Below are 21984 nucleotides of genomic sequence, written 5' to 3'. Positions count from 1 at the left end.
TCTCTTTTATTCAAGGACAGACTAAGAACCTAAAAAGGATTAGAATGTCTCAGACTGGGAAGATGAAAGTGAAGAGGTGTTGTAAGGGATTGTGAGATCGACTTGGGATAAATACCGTTGTCATCACTGAATTCCGCAGTACTTACTGGGGGCCACCCCTTGAGGTTCCAAAACGTACAGTGAAGAGAAACTGCAGTATACCTTTGTTTCTTTACCCAGAAATGAGCAGATTCATGGAACTCATTCTTCCGAGGACAAGGTTGAAGAGGAAAATGGACAAAGTAAGACACCACTAGACAAACTCCACGTCAACTGATTTATGATGGATTATTAAGATACGGTCAGGATGTATCCTAATTTTTTAAAATGAAAACTATTAGGTTAACTGATGAATAGTCGCTGGTATCTGTATGTGGGACAGGGTTCTGGGCTAGTTGCCCTGCTGGTCTGACCCAGTGTGCTATTTCTTATGCTCTTATTATGTCATCTACGCGGGAACATGCTGCATGCAAGGTTGGGATTCCTAAATTCTTTTGACAGTCCAGAACACAGAAGAATAATTTTCTAACTCATTAAGAAAGCAAGAGAGTCCCAGCTCTTGGCTCCGTTCGGTTTGCCCATATGGGAGTATGCAACATAAAAAGGTGAAAGAAATCCCAACAGAATGCAGCAGCTGGTTAAAGGCTATTATATTGAAATTTTCATGAGTTTGACAGTAGGCCAAAAAAACTACAAAATGGCAGAGAGTGGAAAAGGCAGTTGTAACAGGTTGAACATTGTTGTTGATTATTTTTTCAGGGGCAATGAAAGTTGTAATCAAATAACCTGAAAGAGATGCTGGCAGGAATAAGAGAGCCCCAAGGGAGAGAGAATATGAAAACTGTAACAATGATGAATGCTATGAACTAATAAACTAGACAAACATGTAGTTTGAAGTATCAAAATCAAGATTCTTAGCATCATATGAAAAGCTGGTGTCAGGATGCAGGCATAAACACCGCCTGATTTGTAAGCTAGAGCAGAAGATGCCAGTAATGACTTACAACCTCAGGCACGAGTGCACAACTCAACAGCTAACTGGAACGGGGTTACTGGTGTGGAAACCTCTGCTTATTTAGGTGATCAGTTTATTCCAGCACTGAAAAGGAAAAATTATTAAGTATTAAAAAAAAAAGATTCCGGGGGTGCCTGGGTGGCTCAGTGGGTTAAAGTCTCTGCCTTTGGCTCAGGTCATGATCTCAGGGTCCTGGGATCGAGCCCCACATTGGGTTTTCTGCTCTGCGGGAGGCCTGCTTCTTCCTCTGTCTCTGCCTGCCTTTCTGCCTACTTGTGATCTCTGTCTGTCAAAAAAAATAAATAAAATCTATTAAAAAAAAAAAGATTCCAGGTGTGGGGGGTACCTGGGTGGCACAAGAGGTTAAGAGTCCGACTCCTGGTTTCAGCTCAAATCTGATTGCAGGGTCGTGTGACTGAGCCTGGAGTCAGGCTCTACGATCAGTGTGGAGTCAACTTGGGTTTCTCCCTCCCTCTCCCACTGCCCCTTCCTGTCCATGCACAGACGCATGCTCTTTCTCTCTAAAATAAATGAAAAAATCTTAAAAAAAAAAATCAAGAGAAGACATCTTGCTTTGTGCCTGGAAATGTGTGCTTAAAACTCATAAATGCAAGTTGAGATAAGGTAACAAAGAGGAAGGACAAGGTGGGGACTGGTTGAAGTAATGTCATTATTAACTTGTTAGTATTGTGATTTGTGGAAAGGTAAGACATCTTGAATTACATATGGTGTTAGCCAGTGCATGAAGTCTACTGAACTTTGTCCATCAAAGTAGTTGTTTATGAAAAGAATCTTTCAGACAACAGTAATGTGTAATAATAAATTACAAATGACACTAGTCATCTATTTGTTGATGATGTTTATTTTCTGAACATGTATTCTCCCTACACTAGTTTAACATTTTAGAGGTATATTTAAGAAATTATATAATCTCTAATTTCAAATAGATTTTAATTTTCAGAGATAAGGGACATCCAGAAAGCTTCAGAGGTATTTCTCAGCAGTTATATAATTCCTCGTTCCTAGAAAGTGATCCTTTCAGAGGGTTTAAGGTCTCCAGATTCCCCTTTCTACTGACTTTTTTTTGTCTATTGCTCTGTCTCCTACCAGCAAATCAGGCAGAATGATAGTTCTAAATTAAACATCAAGATTTGAGCATTTTAAATGGTTACCTGGAGAAACTAGAGCAGGCTGAGGGAGCATATCTGCAGTTAATCAAACAGTGGAAAAATAAAAACAGAATTCGTATGTTTTTTTAAAAAATAAGAATTTATATTATGTTAATGATTGCAATAAAGAATTTTAAAAAATAAAGAGAAGCTTCTGGAAGAAAAGCTGAGATTTTAAGTTTCTGGATTGGGGCAAGACCAATCAATGAGTCCTACTTGAAGCCCTTAGAGATCACCAAATCCAACTTCTTATTTTATGAATGAGACACGAAGGTCTGCAAAGGCTAAGTGACTTGCCCAAGGCCACATCACCAACTCATGACAGAGCCAGGACCAGAACTTAAGTTTTCTTGTTTCCCGTTCTGTGCCCTTATTGATATTGCCACCATGATCTTCAAGTCAGCAAAGGAGCACTGGACAAAGAGAGGGTAGCTGCTCTCTGATTCCACCAAGGAGCATCAAGAGACTAGTTCTGGGGGCAGTGTGGGGGGATTTACAGGTTTTCTTTAATGTGTCTCCTCTTTAATTTTGGACTGAATTTATGTTCATCACCACAGAGCAATGATCTGGGGTCTTTTGTAGTGGGTGTAACATCAGGGAGAAGATGAATATTTAGGGAAAGAACATTGGCAGGGTGGGGGCAGGGGGAACACTAGGAATCCCTGTGAGATACTTCATAAGCCCCAAACAGGAATAGTCTGCAGAATAACGGCTTGAAGAAGCCGTGGGTTTTCAGGTCATCCTCCAACCTCGGCTACAAAAGAAGAATCTTTGCTTAGTAAAGACCATCTCTTCATCTATCAGAAAGGACCTGGATAAAGTGACAGCTTTATAAACAGGCTAAAGAAGGAGTAGTTCCCTAACACCTTAGTGATGAAAATTTGTGAAAATCGAGACACTGGAGATGACTGGGAGGAGCTTAAATTAAGTGTTTTGCAAACTATACAGTGGATGTAAAGCCATACAAGGCGTGTCTAAATCAATTTACTGTTTAATAACCCAGGTGATTTAAAATAGGTATTAAAATATGTAGAGTGACTCAATAACTACACAGAATAAAAAAACTACAATACAATTTAAAAAGAAGAACAATAAAAAGCAGGATCGAAGCAGATTGAAGAAGAATACTTAAAGGTAATTTTGCTGGTAATTTTAGCATGAGTTGACTAGCCATCCTTCTTCAGGGAATAAAGAATTAGGTATTGTAGCCCAGGTTAACGTCTCATTTCAGAAATACATTGATTTGTGAATATGCAGATTAGCCACAATCAATGCTCCTTTCGGAATGTGATACCTTGTCTGGAAAAATTTAATAAGACAAAGTCTTCCTAAAGGATGTGTTTCTCCTTGAAGAGCCCAAAGCATTCCTTTTCCCTCATTCTTCTGGGTTAACACAATTGAGGCATGCAATCTAATTTCTGCAGAACTGTAATAATGAAGATCTAGGATTGCCGATATTGCTTTAGACCTGAACTTTGAAGAACTGATGGGCAGCGGAAGTACAGAGAGTGACTCGATAAAACATGCGAGGCAGGAACAATGGGAACATGGCGAAGTATTTTTAGTCAGACTCCGGGCAGAAGCAGGTTCAAAGACTTTAGTTGGTACTGAAGATTATTTCATGAAGCCGATGAAATTAAATTGTTGAGACGGCGGATTCAAAGTGAAATTGAAGTTGAACTCTATTGCACAATCAATGGGAAACTGTTAAGGTCTCCTCATGACTCCATATCCTCCCTCCTCTCCTTTCCACATCGACGCCATGTATCATAATTTGTATTTCACACAGCAGCCTGCAGATGGTGCTTCTAAGCACCTGTATTCCTGTGACTGACATAAATGGCCCCAGAAAACAGTATCATTCTGTTGTCATTATGTGAAAAACACTGAGTGCTCTGTACAGAGAATGAACACCTCAGCTCCACACATCTGGGCCCGCCGCAGACTGCCTTTTGGGGACATGAACTATCTATTCACCTAAAACATTTTGTGTACATTGAGCTGAAAAAGCATCCATCTTTGCCGAAAAAGAAACGTGGGCAAACCCCCAAATAAATGAAACTGTCCTTACGTACTCACTCCCACTACCAATAATATTATCTGCAGCTCTTTGTTCGATTGTGGAAAATCCACACCACCCCGATCACAAAACACGACACATGCGCTGCGTCAAACAGGTTTTCCTAAAGGCAGCTCCCCATTGCATCAGCACATTTTCCGGGGTAATTTTAGCATGAGTTGACTAGCCACGCTTACTGGGGGAATAAAGAACTGGGTATTGTAGGCCAGGTGAACGCCACATTTCAGAAATACATTCATTTGTGAATGTGCAGATTAGCCACAATAAATGCTCCTTTAGGAATGTGATGCTGCAGACTTACTTGATATAGTAGGGCACTTTGTTTGGTGAGATGGCTCTCTCCCAGGGACCCTGGACAGAAGCTGAAAGAGAGAAAAAAAGAGGCAAGGAGGTCAATTTCACCACAAACAGGAAAGACAACATTAATCTCCAGAATTACAATTTTACACTGATACTGGTCTGTTTGCTCAGTTGCCCATGAAGACAGGACGGATTAACCTGCTGTTCTGAAGTTTCTGTCCTAATCTAAGTGAAATTGAACTCATTCAGGCACAAAGATAAATGCAAAGGAAAAAAAAAACCATTTCACCGCTAAACCTATAGAACAGATAAGAAATGGAGTGAGGCGACTGACGTGTGCTCTCTTATGTGTCTCCACTGGGTGCTTTTCTTATAACACTTCCTGTTGCTGCTTCTCAATATCTTTTACTATTTGATTGACTGGGTTTTATTAGTTTAGCAGCTGAAACATCCCTACGTGACAGAGTTACATTCTAAGTTAGTGAAGTTAAAGCACTACACTTATCATTCTGATGGTCTTGTTTGCGTCTTTGGTTTAAACAGAATCCAGTCTCATCGACCAAAAATACATTTAATTGATGCCACAAAATGTCAGCTGACCAGCATGATCTTATTGGAAAAAACCAACCAAAATCGAGAGAGTGGCACCCGATAGCAGAGTATAAAAAAACTTTTGTTGTGACAAGTGATGAATCCTATAGGTGAAATTAAATTGCACATACTGGGAATTTGTTTTATAACGACTATATTATGTATTAATCAAATCAATCATCTTTAAATTGTATTTTAAATGCTTACATTGTCTGGGTTTTTCCTTTCCCAGAGATGAGCTCTAATAACACCTTTCCTATACTGTTTAATCTTATGTTTTTTTTTTTCTTTCTTCAAAACAAAATAATCATGTTAGGATGCACTATGCTATTTCCTCAGCAATGAAATCTTCCTCCTGAAAAGAGTTTTTATGAAACTGGAGTTTTAAGAGGCAAAGAATATCACTGGAATACAAATACAAGAAGCATGCTTATTAACATCTAGCAATTTTATGTGTATGTCCATTTTTCCCTGAATTTTCATCCTGCTTATAATTTGCAGCCCAGCTGATGCTGACCATCATTTCCTACTATGAAAAGCTTCCTTCTAAATTAGTCTCACAGTAAATTCACTCCACAGTATATTGAGATGTAAGAAAACGTCAAAGCTAATATATCCTTGACTACACTGTATAATATGAAAGAACAGCTTCTAATAAAAGTTAACTTCACCCACTGCCAGACAATTTAAGGGTAATGAAACTACAGATTCTTTGTTTTATACAGAGTAATAGAGGAATCGAATCACCCAACCTTTAACCAGACATGCTGCTTTGTACCTTGGTGATGTATCATTTAAAAGATAGAGGACATGGATTTGTATTTAGCTGCTAATTAGGCCTTTTCATTTTGGCAGACAGATTTTTAATACGGGGAAAAAAGAGACATTTATCTGCTGTTTTGAAGTAGACCCTTGCATTCGGTGTTCTTCTTCTATTCCTACCCTCTCTGCCTTTCTCATTATCTGCCCTACGTATTCTTTGGTCTCTTTTCCTTTGCTAGGATACAGCCCTCTCGCCCTGATAAGGCAATAAAGGTAGATCTGATTTGAGAACTTAGGCTGAACTTTGTGACCTAGCTGGGCAGAGTCGGTTGTTTCAGAAACCTAAGAACCCTACCCAAACCCTTTCTAGGAGGAAACAATGCAGGGAGTCAGAAATCCTAGCTCCTGCCTGCTCAGCACACCCCTCCCCCTCTTAAAACCATAGGCTTGCAGAAGGAAGAAGAGAGTTTCCGAGAGCGTCTGGTCCAGCTCTCACCAGCTATATTGCCAAGTCTATGAATGTCTAAACTGAGAAACTGCTATTCTTTTCTTAGAGGGTGTCAGTGGGCTGAACCCCACTCTTTTTTAAAAGATTTTATTTATTTGACAGACAGAGATCACAAGTAGGCAGAGAGGCAGGGAGAGGGTTGGGGGGGAACAGTCTCCCCGCTGAGCAGAGAGCCCGATGCGGGGCTCGATCCCAGGACCCAGAGATCATGACCCGAGCCGAAGGCAGAGGCTTAACCCACTGAGCCACCCAGGTGCCCCGAACCCCACTCTTTCTGTCATTATTCCTTTCCAGTTCTTTATCAGTTTAATGGTTCAGAAATCATTTCTGATTTGGAGGATGCTGGGGATATCTTCTGATAGCAGAGGAGTCCATTTGAATTTCCTATAATATACTTAGGTATCTGTCAGAGAGAAGTGTGCTTGGAGAGGTCTAGGGGCTGCCTAGTTGGCTCAATGTGTGGGGAGGCTGACTGAATGGAGCAACCTTGAAGCAGAAAATCTAGCAAGAGAGGAAAAGCAGTGGTGCCCAACTGAGCTAATGGCCACAACTACATTGAATGTCTACAGTTGACTTTGTACTGTTGAGCATTAAAAAGGAAAAAGAATCCAATAAAATGCCAGAGGAGTACTCAGAATATGCTTAAACTAAATAGTTGAAGAGATTTTGAAAGACTATTCTAAAAAATTCTCAGTGCCAGATCAACATGAAAATTTAAGTGTTTGTAACTACAGGTCTCAAGTATGAATTTTCCTTACAGAGTATATGGACTGTTTATAAAAATTGTTGAATTCTTGGTTTTTAAAAATCAGACAAGTCTTTTTTCTTTGTGTGTAGCTATCAAGTGAACCCAGTGGTGAAGGTCAGTGAATTTTCTGTGCTGGAAGATGTTTGTTCCCCTTTGACTCAGTCTGCAAACGCACCTAAGCAACTTAGGTTTCATCATTTGAAACCCTAACATTTTATACTAACAAATGTCCTCAATGAAAAAAAAAGGCAACTAGCAATGGCCTTTCCCCCATTCCTCCCCTGCCCCACCCCGACCCCCACCACAAACACACTGGAACTACTTGCTTTGGAAATAGCACTCAATCCAAGGAAGGTTCTACTGTGATTAGATTCAGTGCGCCTTCTCAAGAGATTATTAAAAGGTTGTCGGCAATTTCACTTGCGGCTGCCGGAGGACTCTGGGCTTGCATGTATTCAAAAGTTGATCAAATATACTGTAACTCTTGTGTGTCCCAGAATTACCATTTCATTTCTTGTAGGGGTGCTGACACCAACAACAGCTGTTTCTTGTCTTGGTGTACCTGTAAGTTCGTCATCATTCACCAAGCTAGCCTACATAATAGACACACACATCTTTTATGCCTGGCATGTCCATTTTTAGTAGCCCATCAAGTGCAGATTTATTGGCAAGTAGCTTTTATATGACACTGTGCTATCCTTTGGTATTTTCTTATACAGATGTTTCTCTAACCACTACATGTAAATCCAATGCAGCTTTGTGATTCAGATCCTTGAGTGTAAAAAACCATGCATTATCGAATGGTACCAGCACCAGGGGTGGTTGTCTATTGAATTTAAATAGCAAAGTGCACTTGAGTTTATTCATTCCAAAACCAACCTCTAAGTTTCCCCTCGCATTACAGATGTGCTATGTTATTAAGAGCAAGAAAGGGTAGCAGTTCTATCTTCAAATGCTTTTCTTCCCTCGAGGTGACAGCATTCAATATTGTGCCCAAGGTGGTTTTGAAAATCACAGAGGCCATACTATGTGGGCGAAGTTCTTATTTCAACCATTTTTTAATGCACTACGAACAGAGTGTGCCAAGTGATGCACCCTGGTGTTAAGCCATATTTTAATCGACATGGGGGCCTAACCAGAAAATTAAAAAAGAATACTAATGGTATTTAAACTGTGCCAAAAGAGCACTCTCTGGAATTCAGATCCAAATACATTCATTCATCTTTCTACTTTTCTTCTATTTAGTAGACTTGGTGTTTGATAATGTAATTTGGTCAAAAAAACTGGGGGCAGGGGCTCCTGGGTGGCTCAGTTGATAAGCGGCTGCCATCGGCTCAGGTCATGATCCCAGGGTCCTGGGATCGAGCACCACATTGGGCTCCCTGCTCTGTGGGAAGCCTGCTTCTCCCTCTCCCATTCCCACTGCTTGTGTTCTTTCTCTCACTGCCTCTCTCTCTGTCAAGTAAATAAGTAAAATTAAAAAAAAAAACTGGGGGCAGATTATAAAAATAAATAATATAGCATTCATTGGAGATGGAATAGTAACCTCACCTATGGGGTTAACAGAAAGGTGTAAGGGAGAATTACTAGCCACAGGCCCTCAGCTTTTTGGAAAAAGGCCAATTCCAGTAATGGTTTTATGGGTACATTCTAATAAGGGGACTCCACAGCAATATTTCTCCATCTTTCTTTTCTAAACCCCCCAAGTTCCCCTGCTAAGTATCTTTTTAGATATTTTTCCCTAATCTTGCCCCCCTTGTCCCCGATGAAATTTTGATATCACAAATATACTGTGTATCTGTTGATGTACTGTGCGTATCTGTGCTTTACATAAAAAGAGTAAGATTTCTCATCTCCCAGGAACCAATTTTTGTCCTTATGGGGCCAATACCGTTCCCACTGAGAATACTTGATCTAGAAGGGGTGGTGGAGGCAGGGGAGACAAAGAGAAACCTCTTCTGTGCCTGCAACATGACCTCAAGCATGACACCCATCATGACCCTTGCGGTATTATTATTTTCATTTTGCAGATGATCCAACAGTTACACATGGAATAGTGTGCTAAGGTTCTAAGTCAGTAAGTATTAGATCTCAATATCGGTTTATTACTCAAGTCAGATGACTCAGGAAATGGATAAAACAAACATGCTGTGACTACTGTATGCTCCTTAGTGTAATCCTTCCAAACACCCAATGTGGTTCCGCAATTCCATTATTATACATGCAGAACTGGTCAGGCAACCAACTCAGTTCATGGCAGCTAGTAAAGGGCACATCCAGGATTATAACCAAGTCAAGTCTAGTCTCTGTGCTTTATTTCATCCTGCATGGTATGTAGCAGGCATCTCCAAGTATTTGCTAAACAACTGAGTGAACAAATTCATCTTAAAAAGAACATGATGTCTTCAAGTTCTTTACCCTCTCATAGCTAAATTTACCCTCTACGTGATTTCCACCAAATGATTTCCCAGGGGTTACTGGAACAACTACGCTGATCCTGGAAGGCCTCTTTGGTATTCCCCATAGCTCTAGTGATGATTAGAAAGAGCTTCCTTTTGCCCTCCTGTCCTCTTTCTGCCATCTTTCCATGCTGCCATAATGGTTCACATGAATGTCCCTGCAGATGCTCTCAAGAACATTAACCATGCTGAAGAGAGAAGCAAACGCCAGGCTCTTATTAGGCCGTGTTCCAAAGTCATCACCTAGTTTCTCACTGTGATGATGAAGTATGGTTGCATTGGTTAATCTGAAATCTCTGATAATCACAGACCTGAGAAAATGGCTATGAACCTCAGGGTCAGGTGACAAGTGTAGAGTGATCAGCCCTAGATCTGATGTACTATTCAAAAATCTAGAAAAATGCTGGAATTATCTGCTCCTGCCCCACCAGTTTGGTTTTATTGTCCTGAAAACCTCAGCTGCCATCAGGACCATGAAGAAACAAGATGAAAACACACAGGAGGGAAAATCCTGGGATTCTTTTTCAAGGGATGCACAAATAAAAGCCTCAGAGAGAAAGAGAGAGAGAAAGAAAAGAAAGAAAGAAAGGAAGGAAGGAAGGAAGGAAGGAAGGAAGGAAGAGAAAGAGCAAGATTGCTTTTATTCTGGTCAAAATCTGTCTCCCTGTAATCTGTCATCTCCAAGATTGGTCCTATTCTAGATATCTAAATTAAATAATCTGATCAGTTGAGAGAAACTAATTTCAATAGACCTGAGACCTATTTTCATCTGAAAGATGAAAACAGACCATAGTTCTTAAACAAACAAAGCAATACCTACCACCACTTCACTCAGTATTGGATACATTTTTACAGAGCACCTACTATGCACTAGGCATTTGGCAAAGTGCTGGCCCTAGTGCACCCATTAAAACCCAGTTCCTACTACTTTGCATTTTAGTTTCTGGGGATATTCTTCAATGAACACATCTAATATTCTAGCATTAAAATCAACCAACTGCTATCTATTGAACATACATTATGTGCTCAGCTCTGCATTTTTAAAATTTTTATTTATTTTATATTTGCAGGCAGGGGTGGAGTAGGGTGGCGTATGGTAGAGCAAGAGGTCCTGACATGCCCCATGCCCTCAGGACATTATTATTTAAATAAGATCGGGTTTTAGAAGAACATGTATTCTAATGGAAGTGAAGCAGTTAGAGTCCCAGCCAGAAACAGATGGCACATTCTTATCAGCTAAGTTGAGGAGAATTTAGTAAAAGGGCTGGTTTGTGCAAACAAAGAGGTTTGTGCAAGGTGTAGGGAAATCACAAGGGGTAACAGTAAAAACAAGGAACTATTAGCATCCCTAGATTTGAAGGACAAGGACAGAGAGCCTTTATTGGAATAGAGTGGGGGAGGGGAAGGAGAAAGCAGGAGAAATAAAGGGAGAAGAGAGGGGTTAAGAGGGAGAGAGAAAAGAGAGAAAAAAAAGAGAGGATAACGGCCAGAGTTGTAGTAACCAGGAGAACGGAAGCCATCTTGGCCACAGTGCCCCAGAAGCAAACATGAAGTAGTTTGAGTTATAATTCAAGTAAGCTCTGGTACAGGAGCTAGAAGTAAGGCAAGGAAAGGAGCCAACTTGATAAGGGAGGCAGTGCAGCTTTAGGTACCTGGGGCCCACCACAGATGGGGATTTCAGGATAGAAGTCACTTCAGAGTGATTCCCCCTCTACTCACCTCTTGGGGGGGTGGAGGAACCGGCATATTTATTTACTATTGCTTGAGGGCTACTCCTGGAGTATGGAGGGTGGTTGGGTTGGGTCATTAACTCTCTGGCCTGCCCCTTGTGAGCTGGTGAGCAAGGCCTCTGGCCAGAGAAAGCCTTGAAGGCCTAGTCACAGGTGTGTGTAGTTGAAAGCTGAGAAAGAGAGGGCCAGAGACTGTGCCCAAGCACACCGAATTCCAGAAGGTATACAGGAAAGGCCTTGACAACTTAGGCTACAAAAGATATGAACTAAGAATGACGGAAAAGAAAGATGTACGAAATCTGAGTTACTGAAGGATGTGTAGTCACCATTCCTGTGTATCTCTGGATTGCTTTGTGAGAACCTTATACACCTTTACTTTGTGTAAGCCACTGTTAATTCGTGTTTTCTGTTACCTGAAGTCAACCTTGCTTCTGACTAAATTACTCTCACCCATCCAGACCATCTACGGATGCTCACATCATTCTTGGTTCACATTGTCAATGACTGAAGAGCATTCCATTAATGGCTGTACCATGATTTATTGAAGAAACACCCTCATTGGGAAAATGTAGATTGTTTTCAGTTTTTCACTGTTTTAAGTCAGGCTGCAATGAACCTCTCTGTAGATAAATCTCTGTACACAGTTTTGCCAATTTTCTTAAGCAAAATTCCTAGAAATATATTTATTTCATTGAAGGCTATGAACACTTTAAAGGCATTTTATACAAATTACATTCCTGCCAGCAGGAGTCTTTCTTTATTGATCCAGGAAGAAAGGAAAAAATCCATTTTCTGCTGGTCAATGGTATTTAGTTGGTATAATTCTTAAGGCACATTAGATATACTGCCTGATACAGATTATTTGAGAACATGCTTCTCATTCTCCTTCTTTCCATGAGAGATTGTAAACTTTCTGAGTTCAGAGAGGCACTCAGCACATCGGTTTTCTGTCTCAAAGCCCAACCCAGCATCTTGAGAGGTGTGCGGATCAAGCCGAAAGTGTCTAGAACATAGATTCAGAAGAAATCGATTTGAGTTCCAACTCCACCATTACTCCCTGATGTTAAGCAAGTTTTGTTTTATCCCTGAGCCTTATTTATTTTATATGAAAAATAGGAATAATGATATCTCCCTTGCTGAAAGGCTTTCAGGATAAAATGAGAAAATGGATATGAAATTGCTTTGCAAAATGTTAATCACCATACAAATAATGTTTGTAATCACATACCTATGGGATGTTGTCTGAATGTTGGTAATTCTAGAATCAATCTCTCTGCCTCAGCTAAGCAGCAATTGTCTTCAGCTCTTGCATCCATTCCTAACTACTAATAATGTGCCATATTCAAGATAAAGTGTAGCACAGAGAAATGTCTTTGAACCCGAACTGCTTGGGCTTACAGTATATTGTACTCTATCTTTGCCTAGACCAATGGCTTCTGCTCAATAGGTCCTTCATTCTCAGGTAGACCATTTGTCCAATATTCATCAACAGGAATGATGAATGGATGAGTCCATATTTGATACAATGGGAAAGAGAGGGCCAGAGACTGTTTTACAATCAAAGGACTGTGATGATGTAAAGATAAGAATACTGTTCTTGTGCTATTATGTATAATGGATTGGAGGTAGGAGGGTGGAGTTTAGCAGGTAGTTCCCAAGTGAATTTGGTATCCACTTAGAGTGAGAAGTCACACATGACTCTGTACTTCTATGATTCAGTTACTAAGCAACTGGGAATTTGGCAGAAAAAAATAAGCTGGAAGGTAAATTTCAGATAAATTTCATACTTAGGTTAAAATATTTGGAAGGCGGGTCTTTTCACTGAAACTAAGGTGAAAGGACAGGATCGTGAGTACTAGGTGGCAGCTGAAGCTATAAGCCTAGCTGGACTCCTGCAGGAAAGGAGGCTGTTAAAAGAAAAGTGTACCCTGGGAAGTGGTCTGTAATCGGATGCCAGTAAACAAAAAAACCCTCCAAAGAAAAACAATACGGAAACTAGAATAAAGTAGGGTGAAACATGAGAAACAGAGCCAGATGGTGAGCCATTATGAGTACCAATGGGTTCCAGTGGACTAAGGTATAGAAGAGGAAGATCTATTTGGTCACAAGACCACTGGTGATCTCAAAGGGGCAATTTCGCAAGAGCAGTGAAGGCCGAACCAGATACAGAAGTTGAAACAGCTGGTAGATAGAAGGAAGTAGCAGGATTAGGTCCTAACCAAGATTATGAGAAGTTGTGTGTGAAAGAAGAACATACAGGGACAGGGGGAACATCTGATGGCTGGTCATCCCTCTCTCTCATTCTGTAAACCAGCCCACTCAATTCATGTATTTATGGAATTTGCTTAGTGTCTTCTCTAAAATATTCCATTACACACAAAAAAACTTATTTCCACCTTTTTTTTTTTTTTTAGTTCCTGTGGTCATACTCAAGATTACAGTACAGTGCTGAAGTTTTCAAGTAGTTATCAATGCTGAATATATGTGTATGTATCTCTCATTTTTCCCTATTGTGATGGCTTTCTGTATAATTTGTATTTTCTTGTGAGGGGATGCGTCTAGTTCTGGTAGCAAGAGTAGGTTTTCCGTCGATTGCCTGAATGGCCGAGTTAAATTGAACACTTTTCAAAAACATTAAATTAAAATAAGAATAGTTCTTTATATGTCTGTATCATATATCAAAAGTAAAGACTCAATGAAAACTTTAAGATCACTTACTAAACTTTCAAAGATGGGCAGGTTTTCCATAAAGATTTCACCAGCAGAGACAGATGGGCTACATTCCAGAGGGGAAGGTCACAAGAGTGATGAATGAGACCTCTAATGTCTGCCCTAGCTGTGAAAATCTTTATGGCTAACTAAAATTCCTCACGAATAACAACCTGTAAATATTATATGAGCTGTCAGGCGAAGAGCACCGAGCTCTGGGACTATCGCACATGGTGAACAGAATACCACCCCATGGGATTTGTCAGTAGACTGCCAAGGCATTTAGCATATCAGGCTTCCATTTAATCTGGGAAGTCAAGAGTTCATACTAAACTACTCACCAATGTGACTGAGCTACAGAGATATAAACATTTCCAAGTGCTGCTGGGTGCATAGTCCCGCAAAATCTCATAACCAATATTTGGAAGCATTGCTTATGAAATAAAATCTCCTTCAAACTGACTTACACAAAACCCCAAGAACCTCATTGTCATTATTGGGATAGTTAGAAAGAAATACACCTTCTAAGGCCAGCGATCAGAGGATAGGTGTCTGTATAAATAAAGCCGTGACTGACTTATGCTCATGGAATGCCTGACTAATTCTGAACGGAACTGACTGACAGTATTACCATAGCACTTTCCTCCAGGTAAAGGTGGCTATAGTCTTTAGGCCATCTGGGTTTAGCCAGTTACTAACAAGTCAGTGCAATATTGCCAGGTGCCTTTAGTGTCTCTCCAGATGTGCTTTTAAAAGATGGCAGGCAGTCAACAGCATTTGCTGAATGCTCTCTGTGTGAACAGTATTGTATTAGGCACCAGGGAAATTTCAAGGAATGTAAAATTTGAAACCTAAGCCAGTAGGGAGAAACTCCAATATTAAAAACCAAATGACTATAGATGGGATGCATACCCATTTAGAAAGAGAGTGAGAAAGAGCTAAGTGTAGGACAAAAATTAAAGCAAAAAGAAGGTGGGGGAGATTACATTTTGATCCCAATACCTTCCTTCACGTGAAACAACAAAACATCTATAACTGAGCCATAGCTTCCTGGCAAACAGTACCATTCCCAGCCCCATGACCTTGGGCTTGGCCATGTGACTTCCTTTGGCCAATGGGGCTTTAGCAGACATGATAGGAACAGAGGCTTGTACTCTAGTGCCCTGGCAATCTGCCAGGAACACATGCCCCAGGTGGCCTCTGATTCTTCACCGTGGGCCTTGAAGTCTAACATATTTAGAAACAACCTGAATGAAACTAGCAGCTTAGAGCCAAACCCAGCCAACCTCCAACCTATAACCTGCAAACAGAGCTTCCCAAACTTTATCTAGATCATCCGAACTACAGTTGGCTTGTAGACCTAAACACGTGAGAACAGAAACTTTCTATTCTCATATAGGAGGAAGGGAGGAAGAGGGCGAGCGTGAGAAAGAGGAGGGTAGGCAGAGAGAGAGAGGGGTCAAAAAACATGAAAGGGGTGAAAGAAAAGAAAAATACTCCCAAGCAGCAGTCTCCCAGATTTGTTACTTGCCACATTCTCTGCTGTCATCCAAGGATCAATGGGGATTACCCACTTTCATCTTTGTAGTTGAGACTTGCGGGTTGCCACTTTCTAATTCCTAGAACCCTTTCTCTGAAGCTGATCATCTGTAATGATTACAAGTGTAAACTTGAATGTGTCATTAAACTTCCCCAGTCTGTTTTCTATTCTGAGAGATGGTCTTACTCCTTATTTTACAGGGCTGCTATGAAGACATAGGCTAAAGCATGGAAAATGCTTCCTCAGTGTTAAGAGAACAAAGTGCGCCATATTTTTTGTATTCCTATTCCTACCCCCACTATCATCATCATCATCATTCATGTGGTGAGTCATTGGGATATTTCATTAACTAACTTACTGCCAGTGTGAAGAATCCTAGGGAAACCAGCCAAATGATACTCTATGATTCTAGAGTTAAAGTGACTGGTACACAATGAGCACAGACATAGGCAAAGACTCCAGTAAACAATTCCTCTTTCTCCTTCTGCCACCATTTCCTGTCTCTTCAAAAAATTATGCAGTTTTCAGAGTAGTTAAACATGAGAGGAGACATATCTTTCTTTTGGCATTCTGATGCTGGTGGCAACTATGAGAGTCAATGGTGTTTGACCATTTTATATGAATATTGCTTAGGAATTCAAAACAAACAGCTAAGTATTTTCAGAAAGACTTAGAACAAGACATTTACATTTCAATGTCTATTTTTTAGTTCTGATTTTTAAATTAAATTTCACATGACCAAAGTTACTATCTTTTTTTTTATATTTAAATTAGTGTGGCTTTTTCACAGGAGAGGAATGATTTGACCTCTTTAAGACCGAAGCCTTGTTGTACTTTATTTTTCCCTAAGATAGCAAGGGTTCTGGCGAGTTTTTGTGTTGGGCTCCAGAAATACCAGAAGATTTGGTTCAAAACTTTTCCTCTTCCCTTGTAACCTTTAATAGATATATCTGCTCCAGACCTCCTGGACCAAGGCATTTGAATCAGTCTCTTTCCCTTGATAGCTGGCCTAGATTAAGTTCTACAATACAAACTCTCACTTTTTACCTTTTGAGAATAAATCCCTTTGTCCTTAACTCACATTGCAAATGAGCTCATTCCATTCCTTTTCTAATTTTTTTTCCTAGACATTTCCTGCTCAGATTTTCTCTTTCCAAGTCAAATTGTCCCCATGTTGACTAATCCTTCAATTATTCTCTCTCGTCTGCCTATTTCTAGCTCATTAAAACATTAGCACTCTCTAAAACCTATATTTATATTCATTATACATACATAAGAAATCCCTTTTCTGGACAAAAGGGCTATAAGGAGGCTACATGTAAAATTGGAAAGGGGGATATTCATCAAATCAGAATATATCCTGTGAACCTTGCTAAGTGAAAGAAATCAAGGGCCAAACTATGAGAAGCCTTCTTTGCTCAATTCCTCTCAAATGAAATTACTCTCTACCTTGGATTTGTACATAGCCTCAGAGACAATGTGCATTCATACTAGTTGTGATATATTTTGTAAGAGATATATACTTGGTCTTTGTCTGCAGTTGCTGACTCACAGTTCCCAAGACTCTTGGAATTTTCTGGGTGAAGAGTGATAAAGGTGAGTTTTATTATGTTCATGAAGCGACTTTTGGAAGGGCAAGATGGAACCTTGTCACCAGAGATATAACCTGTCTTTAGAGGGTTAGAACTTCCAGTTTCCATCCCTTCCCCAGACCTGGGGTGGCTGGAGAGGAGGGAAGCTGGGGTTGAATCCAATAGCCAAAGATTCAGTCCATCATTAGTATGCAATGAAGCCTCCATAAAAACTCAAAAGGCCAGGGTCTGGAGAGCTTTTGTGTTGGTGAACACATGGAAGTGTGTGTGTGTGGGGGGAGTGGTGTTCCTAGAGAGGTCATGGCAGCTGCGCACCCTCTCACATACCTCGCCCCATGAATCTTTTTCATTTGGATGTTCCTGAGTTCTATCCCTTTATCATAAACCTGTGATCTTGGATGTAAAATGTTTCTCTGAATTCTGGGAACAGCTCTAGCAAATTAATCAAACCTGAGGAGGAACATCTGGTTTATAGCCAGTGGGTCAGAAGAAGTACCGGAAACAATCTGGATTTGTGACTGTGTGTGAAGTCCAAGGAGGAGGTTGTGGAAACCTCCCATCTATAGTTGGCTGGTGAGAAGCACTGGTAAAAGCCAGGCTTACGACTGTCATCTGAAGTGTGTAGGGTGGGGGGGGGCAGTCTTATAGGTCTTTACCCTTAACCTGTGTGATCTGATGCTATCTATAGGTGAATGGGGTCAGAACTGAGTTGAACCTGCTGGTATGTGAGAATTCCTTGGTACTGTGTGGGAAGCACTCCCCTCCATGGAAATTGGACTCAGGAGCCTCAGTTACTAGTCTATAAAGAATATCTCATTTCTCTTCCTGTGGAATTAATTTCCTCCTTCCACTCTACTCTTACCATTCCTATTTATCACAACCATAGGTCATGTTTTTGTTGTTGTTGTTGTTATTTAAATAAGTCTTTCTCTTCTGTTTAGAATTTGAGCATCCCCAAGCCAGAATTCAGTCTTTCTCATCTTCCTATTCCAAATGCTTAGTGTTTGTTAATAAATATAGGAAGGAAGGCTACAGCCATAGTAAATCGGATTGGGTCACTTCTTAGCTCAGAACCCTCCTATGTCTTCCCTTCTTAGGAAGAAATTTCAAAGGTTTTGAACAACAGTTAACAAGACCTGACTTGGCCTGGCTCTTGGTTGTTCACTGACCTCCTTACCCTTCACCATCTTACTTCCTCAGATTCAGTCCTACTGAACTCCTTGTTGTTTCCCAAACCCCACTAAGCTTACTCCGTATCTCAGGGTCTTTGACATTTACTGTTTCCTCTACCTGGAACCCTCTGTATCTGCCTGGCTTGTTCTCTCACTTCTCTACTCAGATGACACCCACATGACCACCCCATTTTAAAAAGTTCCCTTCCCCTATCACCTCTAGCCTGCTTTATTCTTCTCTGTCAAAGTTATTATGACCTGACTGCCTTCTCCTATTACAATTGAAGCTCTCTGAGAGAGGACTTTTCTTTCATTGGCTGCAGTTTCCCCAGTATTTAGAACAGAGTCTGACCTATACTGGTCATTGAATGGACTAGTTGAATGACAGAATGAATCAAGTCTTAGCTGGATGAAAATATAGTGATGGTCATAATTTTTCCAAGACATTAGACTAGGCACTAGACTCTGTTATTTCCTATTGTATTAGAGAGGGAATAATCTTCATCATGCCCAGTTAGTCATTCAGTCAAGGCATATCCTGTACTTATCTCTAAGATGTTGGATGAGTGACATTAAAAAGAAAAAAGGAATGCATGCCCTTTACCCTTTTGGTGCTCACACTCCAACCCATTTTCTTTTATGATCTATTTTATCGACTGTCCTTCGTTCTAACTCTTGTCTGTTATTGGTATGTGTGCTGCTGGACATAAGGTATAAGGCAAGAGGCTGACGTAATCTCATGCTGTCCTCAAAGTCCTTACTCATTAACGGAGGTCACAGGGTCAGATGTCTTAAATAATGATCATCACTACATACAGTGGACAAAATCATCAACCTCATAATAAAAGCAAGAGTACATCTAATCACCCAGTGATAAGAATGAGCCCATTACAATGCCTTTTCCTCAGATGCTTTGAAATGCCTGTCAGTTACATTGTCTTCTCACAGATGGGGTTCCCCAGGTAACAGACTCTGAGACAATGTTTAAAGAGCAGGGTATTTAGGAAGGTATGCCCTTGTGATCAACACCTATGGAGGAGAGAAGAAGGAAGCAGGAATGGTGACCAAGAGAAGTCAAGCTAGGATGCAGGCCCAGTGACAGTCTCAGTGAATCCCACTGTAGCTCCTGAAGTAGAATGTTAGAATTCTCCTGCATTAGGCCAAAATGGCCAGGTCTTTATCCTCCTGCAACCATTGGGAGCTACCCTTTGAAGGGGTGTGAGCTTGGGGGAGTCAGCTGAAGCAAGTCCCCAAAGGACAGATAGCTGAAAGTTGTCTGTTGAGGACACTCCTCTTCACTGCATGGGACCGGGGAGTTGTAAAAAAGTAGGGTCAAAGGACTCCTCATGCACAGGCCATTCTACTTAAGTGTTCCATGTGACCCAACTACCATGGCTACACATCGTCCAGGAGTCAGGTATACAGAAGTGCTTCTCAGCCAGGGACAATTTTGACTTCTAAAAGAAGGCATCCAGAGACATTTCTGGTAGTCACAACTGGGAGGGAGGGTACTACTGGCATGGAGTGGGGGAAGGTCAGGGGCGTTGTTAAATATCCTATAGCACACAGCACAGTCTTCTCAAAAAAGAACTGTCTAGTCACTCAGTCAAGAAAGCCTGGTTTCAATATAAACAGATTGTATATACATGACCCAATCAGATGCTCTTTCTTGGAGAGTTTGATTGCAACATATAGAGAAATTTAGATGGTCGAAAGTAGGAACTTTAAAAAAAAGTTAGAGGGCTAAAGAAGAAAACGGAAGTCACAAGGCAGTTGAAACTATAAGGACAAGGTGGAGAGGTGATGGGAGAGGGAAACTATGATACTCTGGTAGTTTGAGTCTACAGCAGTAAAGCACATCAGGAGAGAAGCAAACATGCTTCAAGAGATTGCCATTCCCCATCATCCCTTATGTTTCCAGGGGTCCCCCTCATCACCTAAGTCTATCCCCATTCCTTACAGTTCAAAGGACACAAAGCTCATCTGCAGTAGACTGAAATCAAGAAGACTATTACTGTTGATATCTAAAAGTATATTTAGGGGCGCCTGGGTGGCCCAGTGGGTTAAAGCCTCTGCCTTCGGCTTGGGTCATGATCCCAGGGTCCTGCGATCGAGCTCCACATTGGGCTCTCTGCTCAGCAGGGAGCCTGCTTCCCCCTCTCTCTGTCTCTCTACCTGCTTGTGATCGCTCTCTGTCAAATAAATAAATAAAATATTTTTAAAAAGTATATTTAAAAATTCAAGAGAATTATTTTTCTAGAGAGGGACAAGGGAGAGATAGAGAGAGAGGGAGATAATCTTAAGTAGGCTCCATGCTCAGCATGGAACCCGACCCAGGGCTTGATCTCAGGATCTGAGATCATGACCTGAGCCAAGATCAAGGGTCAGATGCTTAACTGACTGAGGCACCCAGGCACCCCTCAAGAAAATGGTTTTTATTTTAATTTATTTTATTTTTTAAAGATTCCATTCATTTATTTGAGACAGAGAGAGTGAGTGAGCAAGCATGTGCTGGGCTGGGGCAGAGGGATAGGGGGAGGGAGAAGCAGGCTTCTCACTGAGCAGGGAGCCCAGTGCAGGGTTTGATCCCAGGACTCCGGGATCATGACCTGAGTTGAAGGTAAATGCTCAACCGACCGAGCCACCTAGGCTCCCCAAGAGAATGGTTTTTAAATTAGCAACAGTTTATGTAAGTCTACAAAAGAACAAAATGCCTTTATTCTCACCTCAAAGTTCTCACCAAAAAGTATTTTGTAATCCCAAGCTGGTTGTGTTCTGAAAATGGAAAACATCCAAATGGAAAAACTAAAGTAATGATTTTTGCCCACAGGGATGTGATTCCACCATTTCTGTTGTGCAAAGCTTTGTATTTTGGGACAGATGACAAAATGTTACCTTAGGCCAAACTCACAAATGCCTTCATTTTCTGGAGAGTGTAAAAATATACCTTTCAGAGCCAGCATTCCGCTAAAATAGTGCCCATGTATCATGACACTGGCTCAGCGCTGTGGTGCTGCTCAGTGTCCTAGGTCCCCTTGAGGCCCAGAGAAATCCATCACGATGAGGAAAACAAGAAAGAAACAACCATTTGTTTAGTTTCTGCCATGTCACCAGACTAATCTCCAGGAAGGTATGTGGCGGAACAGTGGTTGTGATCAAGCTGAATGTCACTATTGGCCTCCACCGTCAGATTATGCATGAGGTAGCACAGTAGTTTCATCCAGTCTGGGAGATGTTAATGCTGTTGGTGTTCCCCTTAGAACTCTTTCCCTGCTGAGGAACCCATCCCCAGCTGCCATGAGTGTTGATTGCTACGCGTCCATTGGCCTCAGCTTCAGAGAACCTTCCTCAGTGAAATGGGAACTGTTGTCCCCTGCTCCCCAGAAATCCACAGCCAATGCCTGACTGACAGGGGGAAACAAAGACTCAGCTCCCTTCCTTCAAAATGAGGCCAACTCTGTGGCACGCTGTGTGTTCCAGAGTGCCCTAGAGGGGTCAGGCCAACGTTCGTCTCTACTGCCTTTCTTAGCTTGACTCCATCACCAGCATAATCCCCACCACATCCTCCCT

At 41.0% G+C, this 21984-nt stretch overlaps 1 protein-coding gene across 1 annotated transcript in view; it reads right to left on the bottom strand.

Moving 5' to 3' along the window:
- Positions 1-21984, bottom strand: part of DMD (dystrophin) — a 1970015-nt gene that overhangs the window by 199123 nt on the left and 1748908 nt on the right. Inside the window, exon 61 of the mRNA XM_059385278.1 lies at positions 4605-4665. Within this exon, the coding sequence (XP_059241261.1) occupies positions 4605-4665 (61 nt within the window). The remainder of the gene's footprint in view (positions 1-4604; positions 4666-21984) is intronic.

Source organism: Mustela nigripes, chromosome X (assembly GCF_022355385.1).
Source record: "Mustela nigripes isolate SB6536 chromosome X, MUSNIG.SB6536, whole genome shotgun sequence".
In the NCBI taxonomy this organism is placed as follows: domain Eukaryota; kingdom Metazoa; phylum Chordata; class Mammalia; order Carnivora; family Mustelidae; genus Mustela; species Mustela nigripes.
This window is presented reverse-complemented; position numbering and strand designations above follow the sequence as displayed.